This window comes from Aotus nancymaae, unplaced genomic scaffold (assembly GCF_030222135.1).
Source record: "Aotus nancymaae isolate 86718 unplaced genomic scaffold, 86718_ANA_hifiasm-v0.15.2.pri h1tg000010l, whole genome shotgun sequence".
NCBI classification, from domain to species: Eukaryota; Metazoa; Chordata; class Mammalia; order Primates; family Aotidae; genus Aotus; species Aotus nancymaae.
Genome location: NW_026988421.1, coordinates 6104641 through 6131627, shown reverse-complemented (window position 1 = coordinate 6131627; position 26987 = coordinate 6104641). Strand labels below are relative to the sequence as shown.

The 26987-nt window shown below is 38.7% G+C and overlaps 1 protein-coding gene across 1 annotated transcript; it reads left to right on the top strand.

Annotated features, from left to right (window-relative positions):
- Window positions 1-1355: 1355 nt before the first annotated feature.
- On the top strand, window positions 1356-26914 carry ZRANB1 (zinc finger RANBP2-type containing 1). Its single transcript, XM_064373748.1, has 9 exons — window positions 1356-1449; window positions 5836-6023; window positions 11384-11537; window positions 13034-13105; window positions 13883-14081; window positions 20893-21013; window positions 22034-22163; window positions 22361-22590; window positions 23613-26914. Exons 2-9 carry the CDS (start codon window positions 6000-6002, stop codon window positions 23829-23831), a joined length of 1149 nt encoding a protein of 382 aa, XP_064229818.1. The 5' UTR covers window positions 1356-1449; window positions 5836-5999; the 3' UTR covers window positions 23832-26914.
- Window positions 26915-26987: the final 73 nt, after the last annotated feature.

The window sequence follows — 26987 nt, the reverse complement described above, 5'->3', positions numbered from 1 at the left end:
CATGAGGTCAAGAGATCGAGACCGTCCTCGCCAACATGGTGAAACCCTGTCTCTACTAAAAAATACAAAAATTAGCTGGGTGTGGTGGCGCACGCCTGTAGTCCCAGCTACTCGGGAGGCTAAGGCAGGAGAATTTCTTGAATCCAGGAGATGGAGGTTGCAGTGAGCTGAGATTGCACCACTGCACTACAGCCTGGTGACAGAGCAAGACTCAATCTCAAAAAAAAAAACAAAAAAACAAAAAGTTGATTTCAGCCAGGGTAACTTCGCAGTGTGGCAAATGAAATTTTTATTTTGAAGTCAGAAGACTTTTGGACATGATTTCAGTGGTGAATGTGGTTTTGGCATACATTATTTTATGAGTTTCAAAATGTACTTTTGGAATCTAAGACTTTTAAGAACTGTAATTTCCTTTCAGTTGAGTATTGCAGTGATATTTTAAGTGACCTTCATAATTTGAACTCATGTCAATCTGTTTTAGCCCATTAACGTTTGTCCCCTTCTCTGATCACTTGTCCCAGAGATAACTTTGTGGCATGTTTCCTTTAAGTCCTTCTGTGATACTTTCAGCAGTAATTCTTCCTGCTTGACAGGATCTCCTTTCTTACGAAGGTATATGTTTAGGTTAGGTATTTTTTCATGACTTTGGAGACTTACATTTCCACAAGAGTGGGTTGTTAACACTCTGATCAAAGATACAAGGAGGAAAGAGTTCAGTAGTATAGACGACATTTGACATAGTTTCTCATAACTTACAGATAATTTTAAAAGCTTTAATTAGTGACTATTTGACTTTATCTCATTGAATCTTTTATTTTTCTAAAGAGGATATTTTAGAAATGGACAGTGAGATTATTGAATAGAAGCTAGTCTTGATATTAATATAGATGAAATTTAAGAATTTGTTTACAATTTTGATTTTCATCTGTTGATTTTTTTGAGTAAGTTATTGTTTTGTAGCACTGTTCAAGGACTAGAAATAGTAGACCTTAGCTTGTTGCTATTATGTGGAAAATACAACCAGGAGGTGGTTTGGCCTGCTCAAATTATTTTTGAGATTGTTCCTCTGCTTTTGCCTACTTGAGGGTACACTTTAAAAAATATTGAAGTCATTTTATTGAAAAAGTAGCTCATGTTAGTTTTGAAAGAGTTTGCTGTGAATTTCTAAGCCAGGTTCAGGATTAAACTATAGCCAAATGCTTATGATATAAAAACCAATTGAATGAGTTAAACTCTGACTAGAGGAAACCACATCTGCATCTTTCTCTTACCATGGTAAAGGACATTCTGAACATTACCACTTAAAACTAACTTTTCTCTTTAAGGGTTCCTGAAATTGTGCCAGCTGACTCCAGGTGTGCACCCTGACTCCACAGCATAAACCATGCTGTGATGTCACAGCTACCATAGAACTCCAGGGTAGTGTTGGGCTGGCCCATGTGGGCTCAGGTAAGTCCTGGCTTTTTTTTTACCATTTGGCATTCTTTTCAAAGTTAGTAACCATTACAATTTTATGTCATAAAGGAAAATAAGGCAAAACTTTGAAAACTGTGCCATATATGGGGGAAAAAATAAGTCTGTTTTCTAAACATCTATGAGCCAGCTCTAAATTCTAACCAATGGAGTTCCATAGTAGCTGTGAAATCCCCAGTGAGTTGTTGACCTGTGGCTTCAAAATATTTAAACCCTACTCCTGGCCCAGATTACAGAATAATACGTTTGTTTTTTATTTTTATTTTTTTAGCTGTTTAATTAGTAATATTTAATATAGTAGCTTTCATTTATTTTTAGGCCTTCATGTTTTAAGAAGCATATTAACACTTTCCTTTATCTGTAATTATGTTTCGCTATTAGGCTAATTGTGCGTTTCATTCAATTTTGAATGTGTGATAATACGGCAGATTAGTTTTATAAAGTTAATCTCAGAGTGGCTTTAGCTGTCCTTTTATTCGCCTTCATAACATGAAGAAGGAAGGGACAGAAGGCGTAATACACGTTTGTTAAATTTTCAAAAAAAAAGTATTAAGAGAAAGATGCTCCGGCTGGGTGCTGTGGCTCATGCCTGTAATCCCAGCATTTTGGGAGGCCGAGGTAGGTGGATCATCTGAGGTCAGGAGTTCGAGATCAGCCTGATCAATATAGTGAAACCCCCTGTCTTTACTAAAAATATAAAAATTAACTGGGTGTGGTGGCGTGTGCCTGTAGTTCCAAGTTAGGAGGCTGAGACAGAAGACTTGCTTGAACCTGGGAAGTGGAGGTTGCAGTGAGCCGAAATCATGCCACTGCACGCCAGCCTGGGTAACAGAGCAAGACTCCGTCTCAGAAAAAAAAAAAAAAAAAAAAAGCTTCAATTATTCTTGGAGGCATTGTGAGATGTCAGTAATATGTTATCTTCTCTTGGAACTTTTAATTTTTTTTCCTGGCCTTTGGCCTATAAAGTGAGGTTTTTAACACTTGCATTTATTTGTTGTCTCTTCTTGTCTACCAACTCTCCTACCTTATTTCTACTTTCTTTTTATCCTCAACATTAAAAGGTGCTCAAAATATAATTATGTGAAGAACTCAGGTATTTCGTAATTGTAAGTTTTTTTTTTTTTTTTGCATGTATTATGATGGTTTTTCCCTGCTCCCTAAGTAGAAAATATGTGGTGCCCAAAACTTTAAATTATATGCGCATGGGCCAAATTCTATTAAACACCATGTCTACAGCAAAAGTGTTTCTGCTGTATGAAGTAACCATCTATGAAGTAACTGTCTAAACTTCTAGAAGTTCTCTTTGAGCAGTGTGCAATAAAGACATAGCAAAAATGGGGACAGTTCAGTGATATTTTCGTGAAATTTGATTTGTAATAAATTTACTAATCTTTGTAGCTGAAAATTTACTGGTCACTGAGACTGTTAGCTTGTAATTATGCTTAATGAAAAGAATGAAATTACATATTCCCCAAACAGTAGATAATAAAATTTCTTTTAAATATTATTTTTTACCTATACTTAAATGATGTGTGTTTTTCATGCTCTGGGAAATGTGGAGAATTTTGTGCTGTCAAGAACTGACAATAGTCTGTTCTCATCTTGTGTACGTCCTCCATGTTAGGGAATAGGCAGGAAGCCCATTTGCAGTTTAATGTAGAGCATGGAGTTGTTGGGAGTAATTAAGTGTTTTTGATAATGTTGTATTATGTCAAATAGAAATCCTAGTTGTGTTCGTGTGTATCAGCTTTGTTGATACATAATTCACATACCATGCAAGTCAACATTTAATGTTCTGGATGTATTTTTAAAAAGCACTTAATGAAAGCAGAATGGGTAATGTTATTGTACATTATAGTTCCAAAGTACATTTTGCTAATTTTGTTGTGCTATTTAGTCTGCATCCCCCCCCTCACCCCCGGTGCTCATTAACTTCTAATTACAGAAATTTCTCAGAGACATTAGAGAGGAAATCTTAAGAATTTCTAAAATGAGATTATTTCTAGATTTCAGCTATATGGTGAGTTAGGTAAAAATAATAAAGCGATTTGGAGACCTCCCCTACTTCAAGCAGAAGGAAGTTATTTGATACTTAGCTTTAGATTACCTCATCTTAGTCTTTGGGAAATAAAAAATAAACATGAACTTACATAAACACCTACATAAATGCATACACACATATATATATATATATATACACGTATAAATTGTGCAGATCTTCCTCTTTGCTTTTTCAGGTAAATTGATCAGACTCTTGGGTTGTTTTTTTGGAAGTGATTGGAACTGTTTTTTTATGTAATACAAAACATTTTATAAGTGGTTGTATTTTTAGGTTAAAACTGAAGACTATAAAAGGTGCATTGCTGCTACATATACTTGAAAATAGTTAAGGGCTTTGATAGGACTGAAGGGAAAAGTCATTGCCTTCATACAGAAATGCTGTGAAGTGAAAGGAGATGGCATGGGCATGCTGTCTTAAATAAACTGCACTGAATTATCTGAAAACTTATGGGCCCTATCAGATTATACTTAATTGTTCGTTAAGTAAGTTAAGCAGAAGTTTCAGAGTTTTTTTTTTGTATTTGAACATAATAATTGGAAATAGAAATAATGGTTATATTATGGTTATAATATGGTTATAATATATTATGGTTATATGGTTGAAGAGTTATAGTTATATGGTTATAATATGGTTATATTATGGTTATAATATGGTTGAGTTATATTATGGTTATAATATGGTTGAAGAGATTTCAACCATAGATTTGTTTTTAGTTCAAGTAGCACATTCTGGTCTATTTTAAAGGCTTGCCCTTTTGGGAAGATTTATAGCCCTTATCTCATGCCATCCTTGATTAAGCTTTAGCCCTGACTTCTCTAGGGCACTGTTCCTTAAAAGGATAAGATGGGTGGAGACAGGGCATTTGTAGCTGAACTTGTATATACATAGTGAGGAATATATCAACCTTTGAAGATAAGAATTCCTATAAGAAGGCATTTTTAATATCATGGATTTTCAACCTGAAGAATGTATATGTCTGTGTTGGGGGCAGGGGGTCATTTTTTTGAGGAGAGGATCTAAATTTGCAGAAAGGACCTGTGACCATAGGGTTTGAAAACTTTTGAAGCTGGCCTTTTATGGCTCACAAATTTAATTTTAAAAGGACTGTTTTGAATATTGGAGTCATGTTTTCACTATCTTTGTATTTCTCATATTGCCTGGCATGGTGTTCTGTATATCATGAGGATTCAGTAAATGTAGGAATTACTTTGAAGCCTTTTTATCTTTACTAATGGTAGGAAATTGTTGCATTTTACCAATCTGTTATATTCTAAGAAATATGTCTTATCTAATTCCTAATTCAAGATGGCAATTAAAATAATACACTAAGAATATTTTTACCTAGTATTATTATTCTACCCAGCAAACACATTTGTCTTGATGTAACTTAGGAAACACTTAAAAGTATTTGGTCCCACAAATAATTTTTTAAAAATTGTTTTAAACACAATTTTTGGTAAACTGGAAGCTAATCTACACTTTTTTGCCCCCAAGGCTGATTAATACCTGTATTTTTCAGACTGCTTAGTAGATAGTATTACTATATTTACGTAACATTAATTTGTGTTGAGATTAATAGAATGGTTCAGTGGTAATGGAATGTTCATTATAGATTTGGGCAGAAGTGATATTTGTGTTTTCCTCCTATTCTAACTGGATTGTAATGTTTTATTTTAGCATATTTTCTTCGAAATCATCTGGTTCAATTTTTACTTTATTAATAATTCTTAATGGGTTTAAGGAAGACTTGGCTATAAGAGTCTGAAATCAAAATGTTGCCAGCGTTTACTTACAGTGAAGATGGTTTCAGTTGCTCTAAGTTGTTTCAAAGCTAAGGAGCAGTATGGAAACCTCAGCATTTGTTTTAAGAATGCAGTGTAAGGGGCAGGAGGATCTCAACACCAGCTGGAAGCATATCCCTGTCTCCTTGGTTTCTGCAGAGTCAGGATGAATGCAGGACCAGAACCAGGGGCTCAGTGTCTCTTGTGACGTATGGTTTCTCGTGCTAGATTATCGATCTTCGATCCAATTCATACAGTCTAATAGTTCCTCTAAATCCCATCAGAGCCTGGAGCCTGCACTGATGGTAAGGTAAGTGTCTAGGCAGTTCTAGTTCTGGAAGGAAAATTTTTAAAGGGAAAGGAAAAAACTAATTTTTCTTATTCTTTAGGACATTTAAGTGATGCCTCAGGATCCGGGAGGCACAGAAACACTTAAAGAGTTTGGAGTAATTGCTTCAGGTTTGTGCTCCTTGAAGAAAATTATAATTAAATGCTTTTCTATCTTGCTGCTTGTTTTAGGGGTTGTAGAAGGTGATTTAGCTGCCATAGAAGCATACAAGTCATCAGGAGGAGACATTGCACGCCAGCTCACCGCAGACGAAGTACGCTTGCTGAACCGTCCTTCTGCCTTTGATGTTGGCTATACTCTTGTACACTTGGCTATACGTTTTCAGAGGCAGGATATGCTAGCAATATTGCTTACAGAGGTGAGTGTGGCATTTTGGTTAAATGTTCTTTTATATTAAGGAAATCTGTTCTTAGATTTCATTTTTGATTTTATAATGTTTCTCCAAGCAGTTTTAAAATGTTTTCAATTCTTTTACCCCCTTTAAAAAATAACATTAAACTTAGACTTCAACAGTGTATAATTTTTAAGGGTATATGCTTTCAAATATTTAAATAGTCACAGCAATGTTTAACTTACTATATTTCGTTCAAATAAGCCTGGGATGTGTCTGTCATTCATTCGTTAGTCATTCAGTTAACAAATATTTATTGAGTACTTACTATGTGTCATGCACTGGGTTGAGAAGGGATAGAATTGTAAAGACATTGGCTCTTCCTTCATTGAATCTCCAGAAAAGTAGAGAAATGTACAGGTAATTCTGTGCAGCATGTACCCTGGTAGTTGTAAATGCCAAGTGCTGTGGCAATGTGCGACGAGTTTTGAAAGGTATCTTGTCTTCTTTCTTGCAGCAGGTAATGTTTTTGCTACATTTTGAAGGGGAGGAGTTAGGAGTTAGCTACGTGAAGTGGATGAGGGAAAGAAGGGAGGTTGAGGAAAGCATTTTTACAGGGGGCAGAGATGGTGGAATTCGTGGTGAATCCAGGGACTTGCAGGTAACTCAGCATAGCTGAGATGGTGATTGAGAACAGAGAGAAGGTAAGTGTGAAAGATAAGCAGAGGCTGGATTATGAAGGATCTTCTGTGTCAAGGAATTTGAAGAGTATTCCTAGTGCACTGAATGGTGTTATGTACAGGTGTAGGGGAGTGAGCAGAGCAGATTGTGTTTTGGCTGCTGCACACTGGAGAGGGTTAGGAGGGGTTGCAGAGGTGCTGGCAAGAACTCTGCCAGTAGGGTAGTAGCCATAGAAATGGGAAGGTGGTTTGAGAGACTCAGATGGGCCCTCAGTCTGAAGAAGTAGATTGATTGGATATGGGAAGATACAGTGTGGACCTAACGGTTTCTGGCTTAGATAACTAGGTACATGCTACAAATGATAGATACTGCATATGAATTATTCAGGATGTGGCTGTATTATCCAGGTAATTTTTAATTTTTAATTTTTAAGACAGAGTCTTGCTCTGTTGCCCAGGCTGTAGTGTAGTGGCATGATCTTGGCTCATTGCCCCCACTGCCTCCTGGGTTCAAGCGATTCTCCTGCATCAGCCTCCCAGGTAGTTGGGAGTATAGGCACATGTCACCACGCCTGGCTAATTTTGTATTTTTAGAAAGATGGGGTTTCACCACGTTGGCCAGGCTGGTCTCAAGCTCCTCACCTCAGGTGATCTGCCTGCCTTGGCCTCCCAAAGTGCAGGGATTACAGCCATGAGCCACTGCGCCTGGCCTGGGTAATATTTTTTAATGACAAGAGAAATAGAGTAAAAATGCGGAGAGTCATATTAGTTGTAGATTCAAATTTTGTCAGTATACATCTTTTGTATATCCGTTTGCTTATTTGTTTATTCAAATTTGCCATTATTTGGCAAATTCGAACCATTACAGGGCAATGTATAGGGATTAAAACATTTGAAGGTTAGATGGAAACATGATTGTAGTAGCCAACCGTCATGTACGTTTGGTAAGATTCCATTGAAGCTGGGGTGGGGGGCTTGAGAGACTGAAGGCCATGATGAAAACAAAAGTGCAGGCTTGCTGAGTATAAGGGAGAAGGGCACTTTTCAGGTAGAGGGATCCAAGTTTTGGAACATGAGATGGAAGAGTTAGAGAGAGTTTTTCTAGTGTCGAAGGCTTGGCTGCATTTGTGTTGTGGTCTCTAGTTGTGTTGTCTGTTGTATACTGGAAGGCCCATCAGTGTGGAGTTGTACTTTGCTGGTGGTAACAGGAGCCAGGATAAAGAAGGCGGCTATGAACTAGGGTGAAAATCTTTAGGGGCTCCCCTCAGGTAGGTAGAAGATTATTATTACAGGGTATTAGAGGGGCCATCATGAGCCATTAAGCTCCTGAAAACAATCTGAGGACCAACAGTGGGATGATAATAGAACATCAGTATATTTATTGCAATATCACAGATTATCTGGAAACTTGGCGGCTGAGACAAGAAACGTATGTTATCTCACAGAATTTGTGAGGGTTAGCATCCAGGAACCGCTTAGCTGAGTAGTTTTGGCTCACAATGTCATGAGGTTGCAGTCAAGTGGTCCAAGGCTGTAGTTATCAAAAGACTCAACTGGGGCTCGGGGATCTGTTCCCAAGCCCACTCACATGGCTTTTGTCAGGAGGCTTCAATTCCTTGGCTTGCAGACCTGTCTACAGGGATGCTCATGATAAGGCAGCTGGTTTCACCCCCAGCAAGTGATCCAAGAGAGGCACAGAGTGCAAGAGAGTGATCCAGTGTCTTTGATATCTGCAGTGTCTTTTATAAATGGATTTAGGAAGCAACATACCATTACTTTTGCTATATTCGGTGGGCCATGTAGAGCAACCCTGGAACAGTGTGGAAGAGGTGGAGGGGGTTTGTTCCAGGCAAAGAGAAAAATTGGTAATGGATTCAGTCTCCATGGAGTAAATACTCCAAAGGTCAGAATTAAAGGGGCCAGTAGGGAGACTAGAAGTGGGGGAGTCTGGACTAAGTCTAGACTGATGGGGTGTGTCACAGAGAATGCTCAGCCAAGTTCTTTTGGAATGAGAACAGGAGAACATTAGAGTTGGGGGATATGTATGTCAGATTCTGTGTTGTGGACCCTGTTGGTAGTCTCGTGAAAGTTATGGACTCCTTCCCAAAATAATGTTTTTAAATACATAAAATAAGAAGTAAATAAGATTACACAGGAAATCAGTTGTATTGAAGTAATAGTTACCAAAATACTAAATTAAATTTGTGATATATAAGAAGATACATTTTAATATAGGCAAAAAGTTTGGGAAAATGGATTTAAATTGAATTAAAATGAAATTCCCATTAAAGTTCATGGAACATTCCCAAGATCATGGACCCTAAATTAAGAACTCTCAGCCTACGGAGATGGTTGAGAACCATAAAGTTGAAGAGGTGAGAAGGTGAGTGGCAGGCTTCACGGACACATCTTGCTTAAGGATGGTGGTGAAAGGGGTTGTTTGGAGGCTAGGTTTATTTTAAAATGTTTGTGGTATTCAGGGTCCAGTCCCGGTGGTTTTTCGAAAGGTCTTTCTAGGTTTTTGGAAAGGGCCTGAGGGTAGCTGATCGGAATAAGCGATTTTTGAATTTACTTTGGGGATCCATTTTAACTGTGTTACTTGAGAAATAGTTATAGTCTGAAAATGCATAATTTGATTTTCCATGTTTGAGCGTTGACTAATGGTTGGGCTCATGTAGTTTAAATGTAGTGAGAATTTTAATGGTTAATGATAATCTTGGCCAATAAAGTCTAGTATAACTGAATTTTCATGTTGGAGTTTTTTTTTTTTAATTTTTCTTTTTTTTTTTTTTTTTTTTTCTGAAATGAAGTCTCATTCTTTCAGCTGGAGTGCAATGGCGTGGTCTCGGCTCCTTGCAACCTCTATCTCCCAGGTTCACGTGATTCTCCTGCCTCAGCCTCCCGGGTAGCTAAGGACTATAGGCGTGTACCACCACACCCAGCTAATTTTTGTATTTTTTAGTAGAGATGGGGTTTCGCTATGTTGGCCAGGCTGGTCCTTTTTTTCTTTTCCTTTGAGACAAGGTTTCTCTCTGTTGCCCAGGGGTGTGATCACGGCTCACTGCAGCCTTGATCTCCCTGGCTCAAGCGATCCTCCCACCTCTCAGCCCCACTAGTAGCTGGGACTACTGTGCATGCCACCATGCCTAGCATATGAGCGTGTATATATATAAATTTTTTTTTTTTTTTTTTTTTTTGGTAGAGGCAGAGTTTCATTATGTTGTCCAGACTGGTCTTGAATTCCAGAACTCAAGTGATCCTCCTGCTTTGGCCTCACACAGTGCTGGGATTACAGGTGTGAGCCACTGGGCCAGGCTGGAGTTTTGAAATAGGGAGTCAGGTAATTGTGTTGGGTATGCAGAGTTTTTGAAACACTATTTCTTTTAATAGCAATTACAGTTAGTTGTCCACATATATTATGTAGGTAACATTGTTAGTAAACCTTACTCTTTGAGAAGAACAATAAGAAGCTGGAAGACCTGTTGCTCTTCATACCCCACTTACCCTTGGGATGGTTGTCCAGGTTGGTGATGTCTGGGAACAGGCGCACTCTGGGTTTGTGCTGTATTCTTTTTTTTTTTTTTTTTGAGGCAGAGTCTCACTCTGTTGCTCAGGCTGGAGTGCTGTGGCACGATCTCAGCTCACTTCAACTTCTCCTCCTGGGTTCAAGCTATTCTCATGCCTCTGCCTCCCAAGTAGCTGAGACTACAGGTGCAGTCCACCACTCCCAGCTAATTTTTGTAGTAGTATTTTTAGTAGAGATAGAATTTCATCATGTTGGCCAGGCTGATTGCGATCTGCTGAGTTGAGGCAATCCGCTCGCCTCAGCCTCCCAGAATTGGTGGGATTATAAGCATGAGCTACTGTGCCTGGCCTTGTCGTATTTTCACAGATGCTCAACTGTGATTTTAGAACTTTGTGTACGTAGTTTTATTTAGCTTCACAAACTGGATATGACTGAAATATAAGGTTAAATTAAACCTTTGCAACATTTGTTGCTATTTAGCATTTTAAAATGAAGAAAAAAAAATAAAGGAAGAAAGTTCTAGTCTTCCTTGGTTTGTTGTTTCTTGCTTAGAGGCCTGTGCAGTAGTGCTCCCATCTCACTCCTGTCAGGCCGAGCTTCAGATGTTGGCAGTCTGTGTTTAAACTTGAAGATGCCAAATGCTTTTTAAAAAACTCAGAGTGGTAACAAATGGAGAGGAAGAAAAGGCTTGAGGGCAGTGGGAAGTAACCCTTTAAATACCATGCTTTTTTTTTTTTAGTCCAAACTAGGGTACTTGAAACTTGTAGGAGAAGAATGTTTGCAGTTTTCTCTTTCTCTGTGAGCTGTGATTCTCTACTTCTAAAGATGTTTTTATTAGTTGCATGATGGTTAGTCTACTTAGGTTTTCTGTCCTCCCTCTTCCTGTGATATGTCTATGGACAACACCCTTTTCCATAAATTTTTATGTGCATCTTTGAGTATTTTCTTGTGATAAATTCTTAAATAGGAATCCTGAATCGGAGGCTAAAACATTTTTATGACTTTTTGAAAAGTTGTACTGATACATACTTTCATTGATAAGGAAATAATACCCAATGTATTTTAAGATTAAATAAAACCTTGAATTATTGGGAAATTTTGCTGATTTCTTTTAAATACTGTTGTTTTCTGCTTCTATTTATAATACATGAGATGAGAGGAAAGTTTGTTTTGTATTTAAGGTGTCTCAACAAGCAGCAAAGTGTATTCCAGCAATGGTGTATCCTGAACTGACAGAACAAATCCGGAGAGAGATTGCTGCCTCTCTTCATCAGAGAAAGGGGGATTTTGCTTGCTATTTTCTGACTGACCTTGTAACATTTACGTTGCCAGCAGGTAACTCCAAAATCTAATGTAAAAAGAATGTTTCATTTTATTAATAGTTATATTTGTGTATATGGGTGAAAAATGTTTTTGTTTGAAGGCACATAACATAGCTACTATATGTGCATCTTAAATTACTTGACTGTCTTATTTATGCTGGAAGTGACCATATAGAAGGCTATTGTTAGTAAATTCTTTAGTTATCTGAGAGGAATACAGCAGTTGATAGTAAAGGATTTCTTTGTGGACCTCAGATTATTTCTTGAAATTCTGTTTTACTCTTTTATTTTCTCTTTGGTTTTATTTTAGAATATCTTTTAAAAAATCTCATTTGAAAAATTTTCCCTTTTCATGGTTGTCTGTTATTTTGAAATTAGATAGCTATATTGATAACCTGGTATTAAGAAATGGGTTTAGAACATGAGCTTTTGATGGGTAGAGTTATGATATTTCAGTTGAACATACTCCATTCTCTTGAATGTGTCATCCCTTTTTTTACTCATTGTATTTATTTCTTCTTTATTTGTGCAGCAGCTTTTCATTTTTTAATTCATTGACAGTTGAAGATGGCTTTCAGAATGCTTTTTGTCAGTTGACATTGATGTTTGACATTTTGTCAGTTGGTGTTTGGTTAGCACCAAACACCAAAAGTTTCTAAAGTCTTTCATCTGAGATCTGTTCTTTTTTTTTTTTTAAATTGAAATAGGGTCTTGCTCTGTTGCCCAGGCTGGAGTGCAGTGGCGTGATCATAGCACACTGCAACCTCCAACTTCTGGGCTCAAGTGATCCTCCTGGCTTGTCCTCCTGAGTAGCTAGGACTGTAGGTGTATGCCCCGCACGCCTGGCTAATTTAAAAATTTTTTGTAGAGATGGAGTCTTGCAATGTTACTCAGCCTAGATCTGAGTGGTTTTAATTTTTATATTCAGATGTAAATGGGCATTTACAAATTGTAGGAAATAGTAATTAAGTTTTCTGAAATTGGAGGAAATTTCATTTGAAATGCACTCATTCTGTATTTAAGCTTACCCCAGAATGATCAGATTTTTTTTTTTTGAGATGGGGTCTCAGTCTACTACCCAGGCTGCAGTGCAGTGGCAAGATCATGGCTCATTGTAGCCTTGACCTCGCCAGGCTCAAGCAGTTCTCTCACCATAGCCTTCTGAGTAGCTGTAACTACAGGTGTCCACCACTTCATCTGATTCATTTTTGTATAGTTTTTGTAGAGACAGGGTTTTGCCGTGTTGCCCAGGCAGGTCTCAGAATCCTGAGTTCAAGCATTCTGCTGGCCTCAGCCTCCCAAAGTGCTGGAATTATAGGTGTGAGTCACTGCACCTGGCCCAGAAAAGAAATATTTTATATAACACGTGTTATACTTGTATGTTAAGAAAAAGCTATCTGATAACCTTCGATGGAAAGGGAGTTATTTTAGAGGAAGTTACTAGTAGATGCTAATATCAAATATAAGTTATGAAACAAAAGATCTTTTAAGTTGACTTTTTCTTTGTAGATATTGAAGATTTGCCTCCAACAGTCCAAGAAAAATTATTTGATGAGGTGCTTGATAGAGACGTTCAAAAAGGTAAGCATGGAATTAATGAGTACAGTTTGCCTTTTTCTGATCAAGTAAGTTTTGTTTAGTAAGATATGGTATAGTTTGGTGTATGGTCAGCTTGGTTTGTTTGTTTGTTTATTGACTGATTGATTGATTGAGATGGAGTCTCGCTCTGTTACTCAGGTTGGAGTACAGTGGCGTGATCTTGGCTCACCGAAACCTCTGCCTCCTGGGTTCTAGCAATTCTTCTGCCTCAACCTCCTGAGTAACTAGGACTTCAGGTGCATGCCACTATGCCCAGCTAATTTTTTTGTATTTTAGTAGAGATGGGATTTCACCTTGTTGCCCAGGCTGGTCTCGAACTCCTGAGCTCAGGCAGTACACCCACCTCAGCCTCACAAAGTGCTAAGATTATAGGCATGAGCCACCCCACCTGGCTCGTTTAAAGATACAGAGTCCTGAATTTCAGTGTTACATTGTATTGTTTACTGTCATAGAGTGCACAAACAACAAAAATTTCAAAACCTCGGTTTCTGCTTCCTGTTCCAGAATGTGTATTTCTATATTAAACACTTTTTAGAAAATCATACTATAAAGAATTTAAAAGTTGATTAAATTATTCTAGAGGCAGAAGATGTTTCCAGTACTCAAAAGTTTGTATTTCAATTGGTCAGTTTTATTTAGGTGTTTATTGGTAAATTACACATAATGCATTTTATATCTAGAAAATAGGTTCTTGTCTCCATGAATATTCTCTAATGACATAGGTATGGAAATGAACATGTATTTAAATTCATCGTACAGAATTAGAAGAAGAATCTCCAATTATTAACTGGTCCTTGGAATTGGCTACACGTTTGGACAGTCGACTATATGCACTTTGGAACCGGACTGCAGGAGACTGCCTACTTGATTCAGTACTACAAGCTACCTGGGGCATTTATGACAAGGACTCGGTGCTTCGGAAGGCCCTGCATGACAGCCTGCATGACTGTTCACATTGGTGAGCTGGCATTCTTCCCTGTTTCAAACCAGGAGTGCGTTTGCTGGATCATTTCCTTGTAGTTGTGGAATACTTTTCACGTCAGTTATATTTTATATGGAAACTAGAGGAAAAACAGTTCATTTTGGACATTAAAATATGTTGAACATGTACGTGGTTTTCGTTTTTCACTCAAGAAACATGATAAAAGCAATTATCAATGGTTTTTGTACCTTTTTTTGCTAAATTTTAAAATAGAAACATCTGAAGCTTTAAAATGCAAGCATTTATTGTTTCTATAAAACAGAAGCAGTGTATTTGAACATTCAAATGCAGCATTTCAAGTTATAGTAGCCATAAGTATTGATAAGGCCTTTCCTCATCTTTTTAAGGATTGATTGATTGATCCATTGATGGAGACAGGGTCTGGCTCAGTTGCTGGGCCGGAGTGCAGTGGTGGAATCTTGGTTCACTGCATCCTTCACCTCCTGTGCTCAAGCCATCCTTCCACCTTAGCTCCCTGATTAGCTGGAACTAAAAGTGCTCATCACCATGCCTGGCTATTTTTATCTATTTTTGGTAGAGATGGGGTTTTGCCATGTTGCCCAGGCTGGCTTTGATATCCTGATCTCAAGTGATCCACCTGCCTGAGGCTCCCAAAGTGCTGGGATGACAGGCCTGAGCTGCCGCACCCAACCTTACTTAATATTTGTGTTCAACTAAGATTATCTTGACATTGTGTTACAAGTTTTTTTCCTTCCTGAGAGAGTCTTAAGATCACATTTTTTATTTTGCAAATTTTCAAACTCATAGAATAATTTTAAAGAAATTCAGTGCAGTGGATCCCAGTATTTTCTTCATTCAGTTGAGCAGTTGTTAATATTTTTCCACACCTGCTCCATGTCACCATACAAAGAGACTCCTGGATCAGTTCATTGTAGACATCATGATGCTTTACCCTTCAAAATATCAACATGCATCTTTCTAGAACAAGAATATTCTCCTACTCACCCACATCCCCATTACTACATCTAAGTAATTCAACATTGATTCAGTTATCTAACAGTTCATAATCACATTTCTTCAGTTGTCTCAAAGTGTTCTTTATATAGATACATTTTACCTGCATCCAGACACTGGAAAAATCATTGTTTTTGTGAATGGATAGTTAGTTCAGTCTTTACATTTATTTGACTTCTGTGGTATTTTCTTGGTTCTTTGAACATTGTCTTATTTAGTTATTTTATAAGGCTCAAAGAGGCTAAATTGCCCATTGTTGAAGTTAGTAACTAGCAGAAGCCATTTAAAAAGTCGTACAGTTTTCCCTACATCAGTATCAAAATGTGTTTTTTCTCCTTTATCTAATTGAATGCTTACAAATAATGCTAAAAACCCTACTCTAGAGAACTTTATTACCCTAGTATCTTTATGTCTTTTTATTTTTATTTTTTGAGACAGAGCCTTGCTCTGTTGCCCAGGCTGGAGTGCAGTGGTGTGATGGCTCACTGCAGCTTATGCCTTCCCAGGTTCAAGCAATTCTCCTGCCTCAGTGTCCCGATTAGCTGGGATTACAGGTGCCTGCCACTATGCCCAGCTGATTTTTGTAGTTTTAGTATAGACGAGGTTTAGCCATGTTGGCCAAGCTGGTCTCGAACTCCTGACCTCAAGTGATCCACCGTGCCTGGCCCTTTATGTCATTTTTGAGCACTTAACAGTTGTAAATCTTCTTTTCAGTATTTAGAGCTTACTTACATAAAAACACCATTATAAAGTTCATGAGAACAGGAATTTTGTTTTGTTTTGTTGCGGAAGATCCAGTACTTAGAATTACCTGACATATAGTAGGTGCTCAGGAAGTACTTATATTACTGAATGAAAGTACTCTCTAGAATTTGGAAATGAGAACAATGTAAGTTACTTTTTCTTCTTTTCTTTTTCTCTCCCTCCACTTCCCCTCCTCCTCTCCTCCCTTCCTCCTCCCCCTCTCCTCCCCTCTCCGTTCCCCTTTCTTTGAGAGGAAGTCTTGCTGTGTCGCCCAGACTGGAGTGCAGCAGCATGGTCTCGGCTCACTGTAACCTCCACCTCCCAGGCTCAAGCGATTCTCCTGTCTCAGCCTCCCAAGTAGCTGGGACTACAGGCGTGCACCACCCTTCCTGGCTAATTTTTTGTATTTTTAGTAGAAACGGGGTTTCACCGTATTGGCCAGGCTGGTCTCAAACTCCTGATCTCAGGCAGTCTGCCCACCTCGGCCTTCCAAAGTGCTGGGATTATAGGCATAAGCCACTGAGCCCGGCCTATAAATTACTTTCTTGAGAGGAAAATTGTAGATTAAAGCATAACACAGTATGGCTGGGTGCGTGGCTCATGCCTGCAGTCCCAGTGCTTTGGGAGGCTGAGGCAGGCAGATCATTTGAGGGCATGAGTTCAAGACCAAGCTGGCCAACTTGGTGAAACCCTGTCTGTACTAAAAATACAAAAATTAGCCAGGCAGGTTGGCTAATGCCTGTAATCCCAGCTGTTAGGGAAGCTGAGATATGAGAATTGCTTAAATCCAGGAGGAGGAGGAGGAGGAGGTTGCAGTGAGCCAAGGTCGTCGTTGCCGCAGCACTCCAGCCTGGGTGACAGAGTGAGACTCTGTCTTGGGTGAGTGGGAGGAGAAAAAAGCATAACGTAATAGGGTAACAATTTGTGGGCACATTAGAGAAATAAAATAGCTTCCTGGATGGTAACCTGATTGGATGTATAACAAAGCTGAAGAATGAATGTGTTACTCAGGTAGATGGTTCAGTCAATTAGTCATTGTCCAGGAGAGAGGGCCTTTTGTGCCTATTAGTGGAGATGGCTGCTGTAGATTGGTCTGGTAGCTTGAAGTGGGTTCATCGGGCTGGGTAAGCCTGATGCTGGTCAGTGCTCTGTCTGGCCCTCTTGATCAGATCTTGTGGTCACCAAGCAGCTTCCTGCTGCTGATTGACATGTCCACTGCTATGGGCCTGCCTGTGTCAAGAGGGTGAGCATGGTTTAGTTCCTAAGACGGCGGGTTCTTGGCATTGTTGTTTCACAGGTCTGCCTTGAAGTTTTGGTGATGACTCTGCCCTGTAAGATGGAAAGCCAGGTTTGAACTGTGGTAAAGCTACCACTTTGCAGGTACCCTCTAAAAAGGCATCCTGTAATCTTTTCTTTGGTGGTAATTTTTTTTTTTTTTAAGACAGAGCCGTACTCTGTCACCCAGGCCAGAGTACAGTGGCACGATCTCGGCTCACTGCAACCTCTGCCTCCCGGGTTCAAACAATTCTCATGCCTCAGCCTCCCGAGTAGCTGGGGTTACAGGTGGTGTCACCATACATGCCCTCTAATTTTTTCTATTTTTAGTGGAAACAGGGTTTTGCCATGTTGCCCAGGCTGGTCTCGAACTCCTGAGCTCAGGCAGTCCGTCCGCCTGCCTTGGCCTCCCAAAGTACTAGGATTATAGGTGTGAGCCACTGTGCCTGGCCTTTTCTTTGAAAATTTTCTGATCTGTTGAAAGGCTGAAAGTACATTGTGAATTTAGAGGTGGTGTCTTTTTTTTTTTAGTTGTGAGGGTTTTTGTTGTTGTTGTTGTTTGTTTTTCGAGAAAGGGTCTTGCTCTGTCACTGAGGCTGGAGTGCAGGGGCATGATCTTGGCTTACTGCATCCTCCACCTCCTCGGCTCAGGTGATCCTCCCACCTCAGCCTCCTAGGAGTAGCTGGGACTACAGGAGTGTGCTACCACATGTGGATAATTTTTAAATTTTTCTGTAGAGATGAGGTCTCACTATATTGCCCAGCCTGGTCTTGAACTTCTGGGCTCAAGCGTTCCTCCTGCCTTAGCCTCCGAAAGTGCTGAGATTACAGGCGTGAGCTACTGCACCTGGCCTTTTTGTTTTTTTTTTTAAAAAGACATTTGTGGTAAGAATTGCTTTGGGGTTTATGCCCACCTGTTCCTTAGAGCTGGCTGTGGGTGATCATATGAGTCTGAGTTGTCACTCATGTTTGTATCAGGTCTAGAATTCTCAGATGGTTGTGAGTCATTTGAGGTCCCAAAAGTCTAGCACAGAGATAGGGAGATTGTGGGCGGATCTCTTGAGCCTAGGAGTTTAAGACCAACTTGGGCAACATAGCAAAACCCTGTCTCTACCGAAAAATACAAAATTTAGCCAGACGTGGTAGTGTGTGCCTGTAGTTCCAGCTACTTGGGAGGCTGAGGTGGAAGGATCGTTTGAGCCTGGAAGGTCAAGGCCGCAGTGAGCCAAGATCATGCCACTGCACTCCAGCCTAGGTGACCACAGGCTAAAAAAAAAAAAAAGAAAACAAAAAAAGGTGGTGGAGGAGAAATAGTCTGATGTAGTAAATAGGCTGGATAGGGAGTGGCTTACTAGAGTAAGAAGGAACTAGGCTGTTTACAGTAACCACTGGTAAGAGTTACTGCAGCAGAACTTTTTTTTTTTTTTTTAAAGATGGGGTTTCACCATGTTGGTCAGGCTGGTCTTGAACTCCTGACCTCAGGTGATCCGCCCGCCTTGGCCTCCAAAGTGCTTGGATTACAGGCGTGAGCCACTGCGCCCGGCTAGCAGCAGAACTTTTAGTCCGTAGTCCTCACTCTCAAAAGATGCTTCAGGAGTGAGCACCTGGGGCTGGGATATGGACAGGTGTCCCAGAACAGTGTGGTGCTTGGCATCACCTCCTCCAGTCCCTGCCACTGCGGAATTTTGCCTGATGGTTTATAGTTCAAGATAGTTTTGACTATTTTAAGTCCTTTGGATTTCCATATAAATTTTAGGATCCAGCCCATCAGTTTTTGTAAAAAACAGCTGGGATTTGGATTGGGATTGCATTGAATCTGTGTATTAATTGGGGTGGTGGTGGTATTGCCAGCTTGACAATATTGAGCCTTCCAGTCCACGAACATGGAATTGAATTTTGAATGTGAAACCAAACTTGTATTCGTGTACCATTTGGTCATATATTGCTGGATTTGGTTTGTTTGTCTGTTCTTAGGGAGACCCTGGTAGTTTCAGAGTTTAAGTCTTAGAGTGGTGAGGATGAACATTTTAACATGTTTAATTTAAAGTATATTTTAGGCCGGGCATGGTGGTTCATGCTTGCAATCCCAGCACTTTGGGAGGCCGAGGCAAGTGGATCACGAGGTCAGAAGTTCGAGACCAGACTGTCCAATATGGTGAAACCCCGTTTCTACTAAAAAATACAAAAATTATTTGGGGGTGGTGGCGCACGCCTGTAGTCCCAACTGCTCGGGAGACTGAGGCAGGAGAATCGCTTGAACCCGGGAGGTGGAGATTGCAGTGAGCCAAGATCGTGCCACTGTGTTCTAGCCTGGGCAACAGAGTGAAACTCCTCAGTCAATCAAGAAAGAAAGAAGGAAAGTAAGAAAAGCTTTTATTGAACTCTCTTCTTCAGTGGTCTTTGAAGAGTTTTGAGTGCAGTCACCATTGAATTTCTGGCTAACTTAGCTGTCTCATTTATAAAATGATTTTAGGCACTAACCAAGAAATTTCTGGACTGCATACAACTTTCACTATGTTAACAATTTATCTGTTTGATATTTCTCCTTGAACTTTTCAAAACAATGTATTTCATCACTGTTGTCAAAATATTCGAACACATTTCTCTATCTTAGCTATTGTAAAAGAGGAATATATGTATTTTAATTTTAAAACATTTGGAATTATGATAAAACATTTGGAATTATGATTAAACATCCTCAGTTACCTGGAGTATGAAAGATGTTTTAAAATCAACTGAGTTAAACCCCTGGAACATTATATTTTAATTTCTTTAGAAAATGTATTTATTTTCTAAGGAGCCCTTCATTAAATTACAGTAAAGTTACATGTGACACCAACACATGTAACTTCCTTTTTTTTTAAGTAGAGATGGGGTCTCACTGTGTTGGCCAGGTTTTTTGAATTCTGGGTCTCAGTCAGTTCTCCGTCTTCAGCCTCCCAAAGTGCTATAATTTTACAGGTGTGAGCTACCACACCTGTTCACGTTTAACTTTAATATGCTGGAACTTTTTAACAACACAACAGATTTCCTTGTCTTTTGTTTGTTTTACCTAGAATTCAAATGTATAGAAGAGAAGTGTGATGTTATAAACAGATTAAAGATCTGTCTTCATTTTAGGGGTCTTAGTTGGCTTGTTTTTAAGACAGTGAAACCTAATTACTAGCATAGTTATTTCTGAATTTAATTTTTACACATGATGGAATCGATGTTGTTTCCAGTGATTCAGGTTAAGCATAAAGAAGGAATGTTTTCTGTCATTGCAGCGGGGTTTTTCTGGTTGCTTCTGAATCATTAGGTGATCATCAGAGAGAAATTATTGATCTTGATATTATGAACACATGGAATATTTCCCATCTATTGTTTATACAAGTGATTGCAGGTGGTATACTCTATATATTGATAAAGAAATGTAGTGTCTTGTATCCAGCATTTCAGATGAGGTTTTTTTTTGGTGTAAACTAACTATAAACAGTTGAAGATAACCGGTCTCATTGTTAGTGTTCGAAGTTTGAAAATTTGGTTGTTGGTAAATTAAATTCTGGCGAAAGATGTTAAAGGATGTTATAAGGTATCTGCTAGTGGAAGAGGGAGGCAGTTTTCATTTGAAAAATCTGTTATCACCCAGGCAAAGTAAAATGATTAATTGCTTTGCAAACTGCTTAAAGACTACATTAAATAAAAATGATTAGAACTTTAAATGTTTTGTATCTGTATAAGAAGTTTTATATCTATATAAATGTTTTATATCTCTATAAGAAGGCTTATTTTTTTACTATCTTGCTTTTTTTAGGTTTTACACACGCTGGAAAGATTGGGAATCATGGTATTCTCAGAGCTTTGGTTTACATTTTTCCTTGAGAGAAGAACAGTGGCAAGAAGACTGGGCATTTATACTCTCTCTTGCTAGTCAGGTGAGGATGCTTCAAGTTTTGTTGCTTCTATGAGAAAAGTAAGCCATGTAGTCCAAATTGATTTATTTGAGCAAACCATGCTGAAGGCAATGTGGGTACAAAGAAAACAATGCTTGACTCGATACCAGTCAACTTGGGTTCTAGTCATGTATCAAATAAATAGCATAGCAAGTATAGTTGACCATAGCAAGTCCTCACTGCAGAACCGGGAGGATAATGTGTGTTTTTATGTTGAATGATTAAAAACCATCAAAAAGTCACACACACTAGATAGTCTTGGGATTGCTCTCCATTCATGTGGGAATGAATTTTTCCAGGTTCGCTAACACCTTTTTATTAATGAAGGCTTCTTGTAACATGGAACTGTGTAGGCTTGTCCCTTAGACTCTTGGGTTTCATGCTTGGTTTTGTGAAGCACTTCAATATACCAAACTGTAAAGTACAAATATATATTTATAACTATTCCTTTTCTTTGCAGAAAGCACTATGATTCATTTGAACTTAGAAGGAGGTACCTGGTCTTTGGGCCATTTGGGCAGGATTCATATGAGACATGTACCTCACACCATGGGTTGTAGCTCGAGGATGGACCCATTTAATATTTAGTATTTACGTTTGCATGAAACAAGCTCACGTTTTCATTCCAGGACGACTTTGTTGTAGGTAGTGCTTTCACAGTAACTTAACCAGGATGTGATTATAGAGCATCCTTAGCTATCTGAATCTCTGGTTCCTGAGACTGGATAGTAGTGAGGCTGGGTGGCGAGGGTTATTTCAGAATATGTATGCACATCCATATAATTTGTGAGTTTGGATGGTAAATGATACTCACATGTGGCCTTTGTAGATTTCCTTTACAGTTTTATTGGATTTATTATTTGAGGAATCAAATGCTGGTTTGACAATTTTTTTTTTCTTAAACTGTGATAGTGTACTAAAGGGGAGGTAGTACTGTTTTTTACACATCAGTTTTCCAGGAGTGGTAATAAATGTTTTAAATTTTTGTTTTGTTTTGTATAGCCTGGAGCAAGCTTGGAGCAGACGCACATTTTTGTACTGGCACATATTCTTAGACGACCAATTATAGTTTATGGAGTAAAATATTACAAGAGTTTCCGGGGAGAAACTTTAGGATATACTCGGTTTCAAGGTAAGCCATTATTCAGGAGCATTTTACAAGTCTCTTCTAATGTTGGCAGCCACATGTGTAAGTTCTGACCGGTGAGCAGGATCAGAGTGGCTCAGATGCCAGGAAGGAGCAGTAGACGGGATGTGAACAAGGGCAGCGAGGGAGGGAGCAGCTCTTTCTTCCTGTGACTGTTGGGATTTTCTTCCCTCTTTTTCCAGGTGTTTATCTGCCTTTGTTGTGGGAACAGAGTTTTTGTTGGAAAAGTCCGATTGCTCTGGGGTATACAAGGGGCCACTTCTCTGCTTTGGTTGCCATGGAAAATGACGGCTATGGCAACCGAGGTGCTGGTGCTAATCTGAATACTGATGATGATGTCACCATCACATTTTTGCCTCTGGTTGACAGTGAAAGGAAGCTACTCCATGTGCACTTTCTTTCTGCTCAGGAGGTAAGCAGCATGTTTGTAGTACCTTGTACCAGAAACAGCCTGAAGTGGCTTTCAGGTGTGGTTTTATCTGCACTACCACTTAATTTCTGAATGTGATTGTAGTAATTTCTGAAGATATCAGCTGTACTTTTTACCTTTTCAAAACTGCTGTATGGGGAGACATCAAGGAACTTAAGGAGCTTCCCTCAGGTGGTGATGGGTGTTAAGAAAAAGTAAAGATGAGAGAATGAGAAGCGAGTTTTTATCTGAAAGCAGAGTTCTAAGAATTGCAAGGCCAGTTTAAAAGGGTTAAGCAACAGAAAGAGGGTAGGGGCTGGGGGAGGGAGGAAGAAGAGGTCAGACATGGTAAGGGTGGGGTGGAGTTCATTGAGGGCCTTTTAAAGCTTTGGGTTTTACTCTGGATAATGTGGCAAGCCAGTGGCCAGTTTACCCAGAAGAGGAACATTTGGGGCTCTCGTGCAGTGGCAGGAGCAGGAATACCAGGTAAAGCTATTGTACATGCAGGGGAGTGAAAGGGTGTAGACCAGATGGGAGGTGGTGAGAATGTACAAAACAACGCTCTTTCAGAAAGCCAGCATTCTTATAAAAGTATTGGTCTTTTATTTAATATACTAGTAATTATTATAAAACGTTTATAATCACAACATGAAGAAAAAAGTTCATAGACCATAACTTATATAATTTCACCCTGTACATAATTGACTGAGTAAACTTACCTTGTCATGTGTTTGAAGCTGTGGCTTGCCAGGATCAGTTTACCTAGGACATTTGCTTTTTGTTATTTTATCAAATAAATTACCCTCTAGTGTGCTCTGTAGTATTTTCTGAAAATTTTCCCATTGATGTCTTTTTAAATGTAACCAGAGCAAACTAGACTTTAATCACAAAATTTCTAAGGGATTGAAACTGTGTGAAAAGTTGATTGCTTTGCCCTTTTCATTAGTTAGCATACCATGTCATATTCCTACCAGGTCTCTGATCTGTTGTATGATTTTCCTTTTGTCTTCATATTCCTCCAAAAGCTAGGTAACGAGGAACAGCAAGAAAAACTGCTCAGGGAGTGGCTGGACTGCTGTGTGACAGAGGGGGGAGTTCTGGTTGCCATGCAAAAGAGCTCTCGGCGGCGAAATCACCCCCTGGTTACTCAAATGGTAGAAAAATGGCTTGACCGCTACCGACAGATCCGGCCGTGTACATCCCTGTCTGATGGAGAGGAAGATGAGGATGATGAAGATGAATGAAAAAAAAAAAAAGCAGAAGACCAAGGCATCGGATCTGTAATGACCCTAAAGTTAGTGTGGTGCTCCAAGCAGAGTCTACATCATGGACTGAACCAAATCTGGCAGAATCTGCGCGGGTGTTTTCCTGGACCACACGCACCTAATGGAGATGCCTCTGCTGCGTGAGGGGACAGAGAACTTTGGTTGGACTACAGTTTGTAAAAAAAAAAAAACTAATTTTATTAAGACAGAACTTTTTGTCCTTTCAAATTGTAAATCTGTCTATAAATGTAACGCATGTGGTTGTGAAAGAAATTGTGTAATAGGAAAAGTTGTACCAGCATCTTCATATTATTGAGAAATTTTTTTCCAGCATGGGCACTTAGAAAAAGCACATGGCAGATGACTCTGTTCCTTTGAGATAATATTTCAATAGAACCTGGCATTCTACTTTCACCTTAAAAGATCCATCTAATGTTAAGTCTCAGAGATCTGGAAATGTTTTGTATAAATTATCCACAACAAAACATAAAAATAAGCTTTTAATAATTTAGTTCCTATTGTGCCCAATAAAATCAAATCTTTTAGGAACAAACCACAAGAAAAGATAAGAATGTTTTAGAGTGAACTAAATATAGACATTGTTTATTTGTTTTGAAGAGGGTTTTGGTTTTGGTTATTATGTCTTTAAGTTTTCTGATATGCCCCCCTTTCAATATGTAGATATTTATTTGTTTGGAAGAATACCTTAAAATGAGGGTTCTAATTCCAGATTCTGGGTCTGTGAGTAGCATTTTCCTGGATGAAAAGGGAGCAAGCCCACTTGTCCCTAAAGGAATTGTGTGCTGCTCTCAAATTGCCAGGCCAAAGGGTCTTCGGATTCTTCCTTTTATCACCTCTGCTCGAAGCAAATTTTGTTAGAAGGGCATGCCTTTGCTTAGGCAGATTGGGGATACCAATTCACTACAGAATAAAGATTTTAAAAATGCAGTAAGATGGTAAATGCATTGTATGAAGAATTTCTCAGTGTATAGTCTGAGAACTTTTGCATGTTGAATTGTGGCCATTCTTATTTAAAATTAAAACTATAATCTAAGGTAGAAAAATTTTTATAAGGAGTATTATTTTACCACTTCAGGTATACATTTTACCAATACTGGGTAAAAATTTCAGACCTATCTCAGGAACACAGAAATACTTGGTGTCCTGATAAGCACTTTCTAGACAATTGATGTGGCCAGGAATTTGGAAAGAAGACATACTCACATGTGTATTTTTTTTTCTTCCCTGTGATGAAAAGGCTGTGAAAACCTTAAAGTATTTGCTTGCTTCTTGTTTTGTTTAGTTGATAATGAAATGCGTACAACCTCAAATTTGCTGCCAGAATGATACTAAAAATAGAAAAATACCCACGAAACTGTCATGTCTTTAGTTCTCCCCTCTGAAAACTCAGTAAAGAGGTGTTCCCAGGATGAAAAGATCATTTTTGCTGCATGCTAAATCTTGCGGGAAAAAATTATTTTTGTAGTATGATTCCATATAAATGAATTTTTGATATAATGTAAATGTTACCGTTTCAAGTGGTTAATGTTTTCTTAAAAATTGACTATATGGTTTGCTTTCATTTTGGTCAATAATTAGTTAATCGAGTTTTTAGAAAATGTTAGCACTGATTACTTAGCATCTGTAGTAACTTTATGTATAGGGGTAATTCTTTAGTGGGCAGAGATCCTGTTCTAGTTGCCTGTTAAGCAAAATCTGCCCTCCCAATTGAAGAAGCCAAAGATAATTTAAGTTAGAGGGAAAAGCATGTAGCCACTGCAGTCTACACTGCAGCCAACGTTGTCCAGAGAGTACACGCTCAGTACGTAACTTCTACCGTGTGTTGTGGTGAGTGGTGTTTCCCCTGAGCGCTCTATTTATTTATTTATTTATTATCCATAACCCTGACCTTATAGTGTGCATCTTTCTTCCCTGTGGGAAAGAATTATAGATGGTTCCATTTCCTAGGCTACAGACAGGAATGGGACTTTAAATGGTTTTCATAGATTGGCTTAAATTAAAGGCCAAAATTTTTGGTAAATCACTGCTATATTATGCTCTTAAACTATTAAAGAGCCATAATTATTGTCCCAAGATAGAATATAGTCCTTTTCAAAGATTATACGTGGCTAGGTGACAGACATAAACGTCTTGATTGACTGGATAGTAATACTTTATGAACTTTGTGGTTTTTCTAGGGCATACATAGCGTGGCATTTTGTTTTGACCTGTCCTCCCTTTGAGTCAAATTTATAAATTATTATATTTTTTGTTTGTTTGGGCAACCAAGATCTAATTAAACAAAACCCAGGTTGACCGTGGATTCAGACCTGCCTTTGTTTTTGATTCTTAGGTTCATCGTGTCCCAGACTTCTTCACATATGTGATGGTAAGATATTCTGCGTGCTTGGGCGCTCCTTTTCATGCATATTTCATTGCCTCTTTGATGAGTAGTTATGAAGACATTAAACTACCTTTTTGTTCCCTGGGGCGACAGGTCAGTAACTCTTGAGTGCCATCTCTCTCCATGTGAGGTTGTTTTAATGTACGTTTTTATGGTAGAGTTGGGATGGGGCCACCACATAAAAATGAGTGAGGAGACAAGGCCAGGCAGGCTGAAGGCTTTAAGATACCATGGGTTTTCTTTTTCTTTTTTTTTTTTTTTTGGGGGGTTGGTGTTGTTTTAATGGGAAGGGAAGTATAAGGAAGAGCTCAGAAGGAGTTTGATACCTGGAATTGCTGGACTTGACACTTGCAGACACTATTACTATAAAGGTTTAATGCTATTTAAAAAGCAGATCCATTAAATCAAGTTCAAGTTCTTAACTATTTTGCAACACTTCTTTGTAAATATCATTTTGTTAGGTTATTGGCAAAACAGTTTCAAAAACTAGGTCCAGGTCGTTTTGCTTTGGGGTAAATTAAAATCAAAACTCTAAAAGTTCAGCAACTTTGTTATTTGAATTGACTTAGCTCTAACGCATCAAGATGGCATGACTTGATAATGATGGACTTCTGTGAGGTTTTGTTTTTTCAATTAAACTTTGTATTACATGAGATAATTAATTGTCAGCGTTCTTGAGTCTGGTTATGGAATAGGCAGATAGAACCTTGGAGTAATAAGAGTTGGAAATT

Excerpts from the sequence above, each read along its gene's own strand:
- ZRANB1 (XM_064373748.1), top strand. The coding sequence starts at position 6,000 with ATGCTAGCAATATTGCTTACAGAG. Across the intron at positions 14,082-20,892 it reads CTGCATGACTGTTCACATTG|GTTTTACACACGCTGGAAAG; the intron begins GTGAGCTGGCAT and ends TGCTTTTTTTAG. Across the intron at positions 22,164-22,360 it reads AGGATATACTCGGTTTCAAG|GTGTTTATCTGCCTTTGTTG; the intron begins GTAAGCCATTAT and ends CTCTTTTTCCAG.